Source organism: Choloepus didactylus, chromosome 1, assembly GCF_015220235.1.
Source record: "Choloepus didactylus isolate mChoDid1 chromosome 1, mChoDid1.pri, whole genome shotgun sequence".
In the NCBI taxonomy this organism is placed as follows: Eukaryota; Metazoa; Chordata; class Mammalia; order Pilosa; family Megalonychidae; genus Choloepus; species Choloepus didactylus.
Window position 1 is genome coordinate 24,151,506 of NC_051307.1, and position 13,867 is coordinate 24,165,372.

The 13,867-nt window shown below is 38.4% G+C and overlaps 1 protein-coding gene across 6 annotated transcripts in view; it reads left to right on the forward strand.

The window, feature by feature from the left end:
* The window catches only part of LOC119531590 (amyloid beta precursor protein), a 310,781-nt gene extending 298,541 nt beyond the window's left edge, over positions 1-12,240 (forward strand). For all 6 annotated transcript variants that reach the window (XM_037832974.1, XM_037832984.1, XM_037832991.1 and 3 more), the window contains 3 exons: positions 2,079-2,179; positions 5,005-5,151; positions 11,029-12,240. In XM_037832974.1, the coding sequence (XP_037688902.1) occupies positions 2,079-2,179; positions 5,005-5,151; positions 11,029-11,130 (350 nt within the window). In that variant the 3' untranslated portion in view covers positions 11,131-12,240. The remainder of the gene's footprint in view (positions 1-2,078; positions 2,180-5,004; positions 5,152-11,028) is intronic.
* The last annotated feature ends 1,627 nt before the right edge of the window (positions 12,241-13,867 follow it).

Here is a 13,867-nt window from a genome sequence, read left to right on the forward strand (position 1 = left end):
AAAAGATATATAACCATTGAGGAATAAAAAAGTATTAGTGTCACAGCCCTATGAAAATTAGAGCCAGGAAGATTAAAAGTCTTTAATCTTCTGCCTTTAAGATAAAATTAATAATAGTTTAAAAAAAAATCAGGCTCCCAGAGTTCCTTGGCCCCCAACCAACTGCACCTGCAAACAGTTAAGTTTCTCACAGTTTCTGTAGGTCAGAATTTGGGGCATGGCTGAGGTGGGTGTTTCTAGCTCAGGGTCTCTCCTGAAGTTGCCATCAAGGACTGCTTGAATGTCCTTTCAATATGGCAACTGGCTTCCCCCAGGCCAAGACATCCAAGAGAAGGAGTAAGAAGGAAGCTGCAATGCCTTTTATAACCTACGCTCAGAAATCACACACCATCACCTCTTTCCTATTCTGTTGATTAGAAGCAAGGCACTACCTTCCAAGGGAAGGGAATGAACTGCCACTTCTTGAAGGGAGCAGTATCAGTGAATTTGTGGACATATTTTAGAACCACCAAACCTCTCTGGCTAAGTCCAAGTCCTTACAACCCAGACAAATCAAAGGGTACAAGAACTTGAAGGTGAAAAAATAGAACCACTGTCCATGATCTGTGTGGAATCCTGGAGAACAGAAGATTTGGAAAGCCAGGGATAAGAAAATGTACTGACAGGCAGGTGGGAGAGAAAACAGCTTCACAATCAACGAGCCAGCTATAGGGTGACATTGATCATGGGACAGTTTTCAGATGGGTTACTAAGTGGAAGCTTTTCGAGCAACTGAACAAGGAATAAAAAGGAATAGGGTCACGAGGTCTTGCCAAATTCTCATTTCTTTTGTATAGGCTCCACTGGCGTATCTTGGGCTGTGGACATTGTGTTTTTCAGTTTCAGCAGGGTGTGTGACAAGTTTCCCAGCACCTTGTGGACAAGATTATAAGAGTGATTAGAAAGAGCAAGGAATTAGGTTCCTTGGGAGTGAAGGAACTGGGAACGTGTGGCCGAGTAAAAGAAGCATCATTAGAAGCATGATACCTCTAGGAATCTGAAACCTGTTCAAGACTGCGGTGGGAAGGGAAGGTTTAGATTTGCTGAAACAGTGCAAGTTAGAGGAAAATTGACTTGGTTTAATACAAGAAAGGTTCTAGTAGGCAAAAAAGCTGCCTGGAACTGTTATATTCATCTCTGTTCAAGGAGGAGCTGAGAGTCTGCCCCTTGATAGGAGATGATTTAAAGGTCCTTCTCATCCTAAGATTACGACTTTTTTTTATATATATATTTAAATACTACAGCATGGAAACTGATATTTTAGTTGTACTGTCAATTTCATTTAAAAAACGACTGCATTGTGTTTAAGCTTCAGATTATTACTTGAGTAATGAAATTTGTTAAAATTATGTACACTTAGGATGGATTGTATATGTGAATAAAACTAAAGAGATTATTAATGTGAGAATATACAGCAATTTATATAGAGAAGGAAGAGTTAGTAATTTTAAATTCTGTTAGTCCCAAAGACGCATTTTTCAAAACTTTCATACTCAAACTCTTCATTCACCAGATGAATCTATCTATAACATTTAACTAAATGATAGAATTTTTACAGTGCTTCATTGCATCAATACATGAACATAATTTATTTGTAACTGGAACTAAAGTCCCAAAGTAGCAGTTTTGTTCTACCAGGTAATTAATGCTCATTTTTAAAGTCTTTTAAGTTATTTTTTTCTGAAGGAATGAGAGCACATGGATAAAGATAGATGATAAGCTAAGCAGTCAGCCCCTAAACCAAGCTAGCATGTAATAGGAACAGATCCTTGCCAGCCTCCAAAAAAGCATATTACTTCTGCTTTTGCTCCCCTTTTATAAAAAAAAGCATAGCATGTGTTTAAAGGCAGAAGAAGCCTTAGTTTGGGACTCTTTAAAACCTTGTTTCTTTTTGTCTAAAATAGGTAGTGGTTAAAGTTTTAGGAAGTCATTTTTCTAACATCAGGCCTAGAAAGCAGTTTTTGTGTTGTAAGTTTATTGTTTATAAATTTATAAAATTAATTGATTTTTGTGCATTTGCTGATTATGATATAACACAGGCTCAGGGTTGACAAATATTAAGACGGAGGAGATATCTGAGGTGAAGATGGATGCAGAGTTCCGACATGATTCAGGATACGAAGTTCATCATCAAAAACTGGTAAGTAAAATAATTTACCTCTTTCTGCTACGGTGTTCATCTTGCCAAATGACTCATTATCTCCTTTTCATCTTGTGCCCGAAATCACATTAAGAAAAAAGTAAAAATAAAACGTTTGCTGGTAGGATCATCATGAAAATACGAAGAAATGGAAAAGAGCCTCCATAGTTCTTTATGACTAGAAGGCAGCTAAGCTTCCACAGGAATTAAAGTGGAATTAAGTTTTGTATAACAGCCATTTTAATTAATTTTCACTCACTGTACTGGGAATGTTTCAGTTCGAATAGCATCCATTTGCACAAGTCGTGGACTTAGCAATCATAATCTTCACATCACACCTACTCGACTGGCTGCACTAATTGCCTGATTTCTTGAAAGTATTAATTGTAAAGACTGTTCACAGATTCTGCATTGTCTGAATAATGTTAAAAGGGTAGGTGCATTTAAAGGTTCAGAATCTCAAATAAACACATCCAAATTCTACTTGGTTTCACCAAACACCTTTTAGAGCCATCCACTTAAGTTCATATTTGTTACATGTCTCCCTTTGCTTCTTCATCTCTCCCTCTCACCCTCCTTCCCATCCCTTCTCCCCACTCCCACTGTTTAAGTTCTCCTTCCTGGATAGGATCTTGGGGTCTCTGCCAAGGTGGGCGGAGGCAGGAGGTGAGCGGGGCTGCAGGTTGACCCCAACAGTGCTGTTTTTCTAAGGCTTGGACAAGGAGGACAATTTCCAGATGAGGTTGCTCCCCCCACCCCCACCCTGACCCCAAAGTGCTAGAATTGGAGTAAATCAAAATCAAAAAGCAACCATCTCCTTTGCAGGCAACACCCTACGCTGTATAAAATCCTTTATGAGAAGCTTAGATATTCAGATAAATGAAATCCTGGATTCTGTTCCGGTTCTGTCTTATCAGGGAGCATAGGAAAGAGGTTAAAATAATAAAGAAGGCAACTTTATTGCCTAGTCACTCGTGAACAAAAATGGTAATAAAACACTTCTTGTGTTAATAATACTTGAGACATACTCCCACTCCATCAAGCACTTCTGTTATTTTTGTTTCCGTGTGTGAGTTTATTTTTGTCTGGTTTTTTTTTTGTGTGTTTTGTTTTTCTGAGGGCAGGGGACACTTTTGCAAGGGGAAAATAACTTTTCAATAGTCATAAATCAAGTTTATAAATCCTAGAATTACACTCGAAAAGATGCTTTTAAGATATTGTTTATGTCTCTTCACTCTAAATTGTAGGCAATCAGAACTGAGTTGGAAGAAAAACAAATAATTAAAATTAAAAAAAAAAAAAAGAAACTGAGCTGAGGTTGAGGTTTGCATTTTAGCTCCCGTAATTTTTGTTGCAAAAAGACACTTAGCTTTTGAATCGTCGTTTCCATTGGCAGGTTAATCCAGTATTCATTGTTATAGAATCAGAGGTGCATTTGATCTGACTGATGTTGAGGTAGTTGGGGAAAAAAAAAAAAGCCTGGGATTCTGCTGAAGAGGCAGGATGGAGCCAGAGGGGCAGAGCTGAAGATTAATGTGCTGATTTGCATTTTATGGGGCTGGTGTCATCCCAGCCATCTCTGCACTTGCATTTATTCCTGTAATGTGACAGTGACTAATGGCAGTGGCAACAATTAGAAAAATCAGCTCCCTCTACTGAACTAGCTGATAAGATAATGCACTGTAATTGGTGCAATGAATGTTACAAAATTACAGTATTTTCTTCAAGACATAGGAAGATGTCCAGACTTGCATTTATTCCCGATTACCTCAAACTAGCATTATTAGCTAATTAATGATTTACTTTTTAATAATATGTTGAGCTAGCATATTTGTTTACTAAGGGGAATAATTATAAACAGTTTCTAATTTTGTTGCAGATATGCCATGAGTAAAAACTCTTTAAGAAACTTGCTTTATTTGCTGTATTTTATATTGTCTTTTCAGATTTCTAGTACTAATTTTAGCTATGAAATTCAGTGATTTTTACTATCTTGAGGTGATACTAAAAAATTAAGGAACTGTTTTCATTTATTTATATAACAAATGTAGCATATGTTTAATAATAGGGTTTTTTTTGTTTGTTTTTTCTTTTACTCGATCTGGCATAAGATCATCTCCTTATATGACAAGATGATAAAAATTCCAAGTGGTTCTATCATTCCATTTCAGTAGATAAAGTTGGAAAAATAATGACCTGCTTTTATAAAAAATATGGAAGAAATGTAGCACAATAAATTTATCTTACTGAATAAATTTCCTCTTTCCAGTGTCCTCCAGATTCTTTTTATGTTTATTCCAAATAAATAGCAAGAATAAAGCAATGGTTTTTGTTTTAGTTTCTGGAGATGACATAGTAAAAATGCATGAGTTATGTGTAATTATTAAAATTCTTGCTGCTACTACTTCTTCCCCTTGAAATAACTGTCTTTTAAGCATTATGCTTCTCAAGGTTAATTAGTATCCTGCTGAATTATTGTTGCTGAAAGTAGGTAACCACATGTGTTTTTTGTTCTGTGTGAACTCCTTTGTTTTAGATTACTTTTTCCTGTGTATTAAAAATCTCTCTCCAAGGAAATCTGAGGGTTTGAAAAAAACCTAAAGCATATTCATTAAGAGTCACACATTAGGTTTTCCAGTTTTAAACCTGCTATGTTCTATAGACTACAATGTTCATTCTTAGAAAGTAGAAAATAGTAAAGTGACCAACCAACCCAAACTGATAGCCTGAGATCGAGTTACGGCAGAAAATATACTGAAACTTTTCACACACCTCATCCAAATGTCTCGTGCAATGACAGTCCTTTTTCTTGATTTGTTTTCAAGGTTTTCTTTGCAGAAGATGTGGGTTCAAACAAAGGTGCAATCATTGGACTCATGGTGGGTGGTGTTGTCATAGCAACAGTGATTGTCATAACCTTGGTGATGCTGAAGAAGAAACAGTACACGTCCATCCATCATGGTGTGGTAGAGGTAGGTAAAACTGGGTGCCTGTTTGCAAGTGAGAATTGCAAACGTAAAGTAGGAGTTGAAGTTGCAAGGTTGAGAGGGAAATTATGCTTAGCATTAGGCTAGAGGTCATCCAAGTATCTCTTTGGTAAAAAGAAGTTGTCCAAGTTGCAACGATTCTTTTCTTTCTTTGGTTTTCATTTATCCCAGTTTATTCTAAGTATTATGTCCAAGGCATTGAGGTTGTGTGCTATACCTCAAATTATTAAAGTTTGTACTGAAATTATCAAACTAACTGCTACCTCAAATTATTAAAGTTTGTACTGAAATTATCAAACTAATACTAATAATAATGCTTGGCTTAAAGAATTGTGATTGCTCTGACGTATTTAAGAAAAATAAAGTGTCAAATGGTAGTATCCCTTTACACTATTTCTCCACACAGGGCAAATCTGTGAGTAAAGGGAATGTACAGCACAGAAGTACGTTACAACTAAAAAGAGTAACTATAGACTGGAGTATGCCTCCTCTTACTATGATACATAGTAAGTGGAGTGGAAAAAACTCGACAAACAAGTTCTTCTCATGCCTTTAACATACAATTTTCGTGAGGGGAGAAAACTTCACGGTATGTGCAAATTTTTAGCAAGCTATTAGAGAAAGTAAGTTAATGCATTTTGAGAATTGTGTAATTTTTAGAGCTGAAAGAAATTACAAAGAGCTGTCAAATTGATCTTCTTATTCTGTAAATAAAAAGATGGAGGACCAGAAAGGAGAATTTGGCCCAATGTTGCTCTACTAATAAGTCCAAGTACAGATTTCCCCAGATATAATCCAATGCATTTTCGATTAGAGAAAAGTCCAGATGTTTCCAGTGAGTTAGATTTCTCACTAGCCTCTAGGAAATCTGTTCCAAACCATTCTTAGTTTAATTAAATTTGTGATGATGCCAGAAACCTCATTTTGTTGCTTATTTAGCTTTTACAAAGCTATGATATATGACTTTCCTGATGAATGTGCCATGTACTTAGGGTCCTGTCCTCCCGATAGAAGCTGACCACTGGACTGAAACACCAAGCAACTAACATGAGTGTCGTAGAATAGTCAGAGGGAATCGTCAGGTAAAATCAGAAGCAAGGAGAAGAAAAAAGGAGGGTGGGCTAAAAATTTGCTTGTGATTTAAAATGAACAGCCGAAGATAGTAAATTGGAAAGTCAAAAGAAGAAATTAGAAATTGATTACAGAGGGATAGCAAAGGAGTTCCGGGGCCTGCCTGAAGAATTACTTGATGTTGGCAATAAGCATAACTAGAACTAATTAAAAAGAGATAGAATTATAATTGAGGAAATGAACACATGCACAGTTGCTGAGCAGAAAATCAAAGCTGGGAGGTTACTCGGAAGGATGAGTTAAATGACTAGTTTATCATTGCCTTTTTCTGTGCCTTCGTTCTCCCTTCCCGTCTCATCAACTCCTTTGATGCTGTTACACACTGTTGTTATGTAAGACTTAGCCATTCTACCCTCTTTGTCTGGTTCACTTACATGACCTGAAGTGAAAAATCTTAGGGGACTGGGATTCGTTTACTTGGACTAACTCAGTACTGTGAATAAAGGGACCCATGTATGTTGATTAGCACCTAGAAGCACACATCCCGCTGGTTACTATACTTAATAATTAAAATGTGGTGTTGACGGCTCCTCCTCCAACCTTAAAATAAATACACTAGAAGCGCTATGATAAAAGAGATTACACTAAATGGACCCAAAAAGAATTTCGCCTCTACAGTCTGATGATTGAGCTATAAATTCCTCTTGATATAGTGAAGGAATAAATGGCTCCAAAGAGTCAAGTCCAGGTAGGATGGGGACATAAATTTAGGAGTAGTCAAAAGTGCTTTATTTTCCTTACCTAAGTACCACAAAGTACCATGGTCTGGGTGGCTTAAAACAACAAGAATTTGTCTTGTAGTCCTAGAGGTTACAAGTCCAAAATCAAGGTGTCACTATGACCATGCTTTCTCAGAGGTCTGTAGGGTGCTGGTGGTGACTCACCAGCAATCGATGGTTCTTGGCTGGTGGCATAACTCCATCTCTGTCTCTGTCTCTCCATGTCACTCTGTTAGCTGACAGTGTCCAAATTTTCTTCTAAGGACACCAATCATATTGGATTAGGGGCCACCCTAATTCAGGGTGACCTTATCTTAACTAATAGCATCCTGTCTCCAGATAGGATCACATTGAAGGGATCTGGGGTTAAGACTTGAACGAATCTTTTGGGGGGATACAACTCAATCCATAACAAAAAGTTCTGTACAAGGCTGGTAGAGAACAAGTTGGGTCAGGCTATTGGGCTTAGCTTTTTTGCTGTGCATCATCAGCAAAAGGCAGTTGAAGCCTTGCTCTACAGCACCAGTGCAAGGAGCACAGGGGTCTCTCTTGAAGACATAGTACACAGCACCTGTGGCTGGATAAAGACTTCAAATCAGTTTCTACTGCTATCTAATCCAGGAAGTCAGAAGAGAATGTTCAGAGGCAGTGTGTTTGTATGGTTTCATCTTACCAAGTGGCAGCTGTGCTTGTTCGGTGGGAGGGTGTGGGGATTCTGTTCCCAACTTCATTGTTCTATCATACCTTCCAAAACAAGCACCTCTGGCTCAACCTCCCCCAGCAATGTTGCAAGGGAAATAAAATCCAGGTGTTGTATTGGGACAGGCCTTTCTTGGCACGGTGGCCCACACCACTGCCGTAGCTTAGCCATGAGCAAGTCGTGGTTGAAGCCTTGCTGGAGAGAAAGGTTCACTTTTGTCCAGTGCTCTTGCTTTAGTAGTAGATTTATCCATGGACACGAGTACCCAGGTTTTAGCTTCTGGCTTTGGAGAGTTTGGGGATTAAAAGGTACAATCCAAACTCCTTGTCATCTTGAAATGATAATCCGTTCTGGCGATCCTGAGCCCTGGGAGGTCTGAGAACTAAGCCGCCACTGCAGGAATGAAACATGAGCTGCCATGTCCCAGCTGCAATGGGTAATAAGGATTCAAAAAAAGAAAGGAAGCCAAAGAAAGACGAGAAAGTTAGATGCCTGGATTTCACACCCACCTCTGAGCCTTGGAGTTCTGAGGGGGCTCTCTACAGAGTTTGGCTTTGGAGTTTGAAGAGGAGAGAAGCCATTAAATCACCAGGTGTTTCCCTGCCCTTGATGAATGCAAATCATTGTCGACAGACCCTGTGAAGTTTGATGTGCCTCCTGAAGGAGATAAAAGTATAATATTCCAACAATCAAACAGTATGATGTGGTTTTTTTCCTACTTTAAAAACATAGCAGCTTTGTGCCTGGTATCCTAAGAGATATACATTTTTTCTAACCCTGGCACTCACCCTCTTTGAAACCTCCATTCCATTAAGAGATGGTACAGAGCAAAAAGATGTCCCAGGTTCAATGGCATGCTGTAGACAGGCTATTTCCTGGCAAGCAGATTTGGAGAGTGAATGAAATCTTTCTGTGTTGATGCTAATCTTTAGTAGTGGTATTTTAACTTACAAGTTCATGGCATATTTCACAATTGTCAGTTAAAGCAAGGTGACCTCATTTGTTGACAACAGTACAGATCAAAGGAAAGGAGTAAGGTGGGAAAAGCAGCTTTGAGTTATTCCCCTGAAGGCAGTGATGCTGAGCCTCCATTTAAACAATGTCCTCTCAGTATTGACTTTTGGTTAGAGCTTGTTGGTGACTGTTGTAAGGGGAAACCCCTGGTCCTGTCACTGAAATATTCTGAGGATATGTTGCAGGCACACAAGATGTTTTGGTTCTCTTCCATGGATGGGAATTTAAGAAAGGAGGCACATGAGGGGGGGAACTCTCTGGTCCAAGGCATGAGGGGGCAGTATATGGATCTATTCCAGCTGCCTTGAGTGTAGCCAAGGTGGTAAAACCAATTTATACCCAGACTTAAAAAGTCAATCAGTCCATGGTATGGGGTCAAAGAAAGTGACCATGGGGTGGGGTGGGGGGAAGCAGATTATATCAACAAATCTGTTTGTCTGAATTGTTTGTGAGCTGGTGTCTTCTGGTTGTGACATACCCACTCCATTCCTTGACCCAGTGTCTTGGTGCCAGCGCATCTTTCTCTGGTTTTTCCCTCATTGGGTTCAAGAACAAGGCCTCAGTGGAAAAGCTTTGTGAAGTCAGAATCATGACAAATTGGCTGTTACAGGGGGAAAGCTGTGTATGGAGCCAAATGTATTTGCAGCACTCAGCAGTAGTGAGTCTGCATTTTCCCAAAAATGATGTGGAGTGCCCAATTTCATCATGTACAGTATAGAAGTATCTCTTTGGAAAAAAGGCCATTTTAAACTTTTATAGAAATCATGCTTCTTCATTCTCTCTCAATGTTTATTCTCTTCATCTTCCCGTGGTTTTTACAGAAGAGAATTATTTTTTTAAAACTTAAGAAAACTAAGTTTTTATTCATTCGACAACGACCGTACCTCCTCTTTTCTGTACACTGCGAATATAGTAGAAACAATTGCAGCCCCTACCCCAATTCCAGGGATAAATGCCCTACCCAGTCTCTGGTAGTAAATGCCCACACACAGCTGTGTTGTAACAGGAATGAAGGGAGGGAGGGAGGGGAGTTTACAACTACTGGCCTGATCTCGAAGGTAAAGCGCCATATTAACAGACAGGACCTGTTTTTAAAACCTTTAGTTAGACACAATTCTATAGAATCTTAGTGCTCAATGAAAGAGATAGATAATCTATAATGTAGACCACCGCCATGTCCTTGTTACATTTTTTCCTTTTTCCTGTGCCCCTTTGATAGGCATACACCATTATTTTAACTAAAAGAATCTTGGACCTCTGTCTGACATAGAAAATTGAATGAAAACAGGACAGATTGAAATCAGTATGGGAAATATTGAGCAGTCCAGGACACAGAACTGAGTATCACCTAGTATACTTTGCTGAATCTATCTATCTCCATGATACTCTTGGATTTTTTCTGGCTTCCCACCACCCTTTCAAATAAAACAGTCTTCCATTGTGATTGTTTGGCCTTTATTGAGCCAACTGGGGAAAAAATTTACATATATGGCACATATATATCCAGTTATTGGTGAGTTGAGTAAGCAACGAATGAGCTTTTTTGCAAGCTTGACTCAGCCAGTCAAGGGCATTAAGCGCCATCTGGTGGCTAGAGACCAGATAGAGTATCTGAGTGGACACAGGTTTTCTGCTCTGAGGTGTTCAAGTGGGGAAGAAAGAAGAGAAAATAATGAGTGTTCTGCAGTCTTGACAAAATAAGAGTACCGAGCTCTATCTTTTTATTACATCTACATGTTCACCTTTTCTTTTTTTTTTTTACACTCTCATGGTGGTAATATGTTATTTACAACACAGTTTCCCATTTTATCTACTTGCATGTGTACAATTCAGTGACATTAATTACATTCCCAATATTGTGCTACCATCACCACCATCCTCCTTTTGTACCCCAAACCGAAACTATCCATTCAGCAATAATTCTCCATTCCCCAACCTCCACCCCACCCTTGGTAACCTGTAATCTACTTTCTATCTATGAATTTGCATAGGTATTTCATAGAAGTGGAGTCATACAATAGTTGTCCTTTTATGCCTGGCTTATTTCACGCAACCTGATGTCAAGAGTCATTCATTTTTAGCATGTTTTGCAACTTCATTCCTTTTTATGGACAAGTAGTATTCCATCCTATGTATATACCACATTTGTTCATCCATTCACCTGGTTATGGACAGTTGGGTTGCTTCCACCTTTTGGTTGTTATGAATAGAGCTGCTATGAACATTGGGGTATATATATTCACTCTTTACAGAGTGATGTTTGTTTTTTACTCATCTCTCATTGCCCTTGCTTTTCAGGTTGACGCTGCTGTGACCCCAGAAGAGCGCCATCTCTCTAAGATGCAGCAGAACGGCTATGAAAATCCAACTTACAAGTTCTTTGAGCAGATGCAAAACTAGAGCACCACCACAGCCGCCTCTGAAGTTGGACAGCAAAACCATTGCTTCACTACCCATCGGTGTTCATTTATAGAGTAACGCGGAAAGAAACAAACCCTTCTGTTTTATTACTTACTCATTATCGCCTTTTGACAGCTGTGCTGTAACACAAGTAGATGCCTGAACTTGAATTAATACACAAATCAGTAATGTACTCTCTCTCTTTACATTTTGGTCTCTATACTACATTATTAATGGGTTTTGTGTACTGTAAAGAATTTAGCTGTATCAAACTAGTGCATGAATAGATTCTCTCCTGATTATTTATCATGTAGTCCCTTAGCCAGATGTATATTATCCTTGTGGCTTGTGACCCAATTAAGTCCTAATTGAAATATGCTTTAAGACTCGATGGGGGAATGCTTCATGTGAACGTGGGAGTTTAGCTGCTTCTCTTGCCTAAGTATTCTTTTCCTGATCACTATGCATTTTAAAGTTAAAACCTTTTTAAGTATTCCAAATGATTTTGAGAACTTTTTTTCCATGATTGCATTTTAATGTACAGATTGCTGCTTCTGCTATATTTGTGATATAGGAATTATAAGGATACACATTTATTTCTTTGTGCCTGTTTTATGTGCACACATTAGGCATTGAGAATCAAAACTTTTTGTGTCCATGTATCTTTGGATCTTTGATAAAAGAAACCCTGTTCATTATAAGCACTTTTACTGGTAGGGGGAGGGGGGAGGGAGTGCTCTGCTGGTCTCAAATTACCAAGACTTCTCCAAAAAATTTTCTGCAGGTGATTGTACAGAATCATTGCGTATGATATGATAGCTTTCTACACTCTATTACATAAATAAATTAAATAAAACAACCCTGGGCAAGACTTTTCTTTGAAAGATGACTATAGAAATTAAATACTCAAAGTAATATTTGGTGGGGAAGAGGCAGATTCCACATCCTTTAACCAGCTTAACACATTTTATTTATGATATCAAAAGAAAATGAAAAGGGAATAGGCAAAATAAGGGAATGGGAAGGCATGCCTGGACAAACTCTTTAAAATTTGTCTTCAATTTGTATAAAATGGTGTTTTCATGTAAATAAATACATTCTTGGAGGAGTGCCCTTGTGCTGGTGTGACTGTTTCTATGGTAACTTCCTTTTGATTATTTAGTGATTAAAAGAGGAGTGAGCATTCTTCTTTCATCTAATGTTGGGTACCCAATCCTATTATGTCTTCATTGAAAGTCTGAGTAGAAAATTAGGGTCAACACGCCTATCCCAGTGCTAGGCTAAAATATTTCATAAGACCAGTTAACAGTTTTCACTCAGTCCAAAAGACTGTGCTGCCGTATCTTGGCCCTCAAGTTCCTCCCAAGTAAGAAGAGAAAAAATTCTAAGAAAAGAAAAGTTAAGACCAGCTGATAGTTATCTCTAAAGCAGGATTGCTCAACCTCAGAAATATTGGCATTTTCTTCCGAATAATTCTTTGTTGGGGGCGGTGGGGGGGGGCTCTCCTGGGCATTATAGGATATTTAGCAGCATCCCTGGCCTCTACCTACTACATACGAGTAGCACCCTCAACTGTGACGAGCAAAAATGTCTCCAGACATTGGCACATGTCCCTTAGAGGGACAAAATCACCTCCATTTTAGAAACACTGCTCTATATTTTCAAACAGTGTCTGTGTACCTAATTTTTCACTGGGGATGGACACCTATCCGACTGCTGTTCCAAAAGTCAAAGAACACATCTACCTGGTTGTGTTTGCTGTGTCAGCCTTGGAATCCGAGTAACGTGAGACTCGGGTAGCACGTTTTAGCTTTAGATCACAGCCTTTTAAACTGAAATACTAAGCACAGAAAATTAACCACAATTGTTTCATCATCTCATAGGCAGTAAGAAAAGACTTCATTAAAACTTATCTGCGTGTCCTATTTGCAAAAGAAGAAAGTGGGTATCTCCCTAATCTGTTTGAGGCAATTAGACGTGACTTCTGTATGAAGGTGTGATATGCGACCGACACTGTGTGTAAGATAGTTCCATTTTGCCTGAGCCAAAGAGAGGTAGCTAGTAGGGGGACATATTAATCCTAATGGCACACACAAAAAGAAAACTTTCTCAAACATGACATTGTCTGGGTGTTCATAGCAGTCTAGCCTTCAACAATCTTTAACTACAAGCTTTAGCTTTGATCATTTCAGAGCTAATGAAAACAATTTCAAACTAAAAGATGTAAAGGAATTATGACAAGATAATACCCTATAATTTTGGTTCTTAAATTAAGGTATACTGAAAGGATTCGCCGGATAGCCTTGGGGATTAATAGGATAATTTGCACAAAACTGAAGTGTTACCAAATAGAATTTTAGTAGCAGTTTCCCAAGCCAAAGATCAGTGGGATTTGGGGAGTAAGTTAGTTTGGCCAATCTGATGGGATCTCAGAGTACTTTTAATTTGCATTTACCTTATTATGAATCAAGTTGGACATCCTTTCGTATGTGATTTTGTATCTGCAAATCATCTTTGCCTTTATTTTTTTGGCTTAAAGACTTGCATCAAGATTGCAACCTGTCCGCTTATCCTTTTATTTTTAGCTTTGTGAATCACTGTGTTTTAAGTGTGTTAGCCAATTCGAATATTTTTTTCTTTTAATACGCAAGTTAAGCCTGTTCAGTTTTATTGCTATGTCCGCGATGTTTGCTTTCAGTTCTGTCATATATTTTCATTTCTGAGTTTATGATATTTA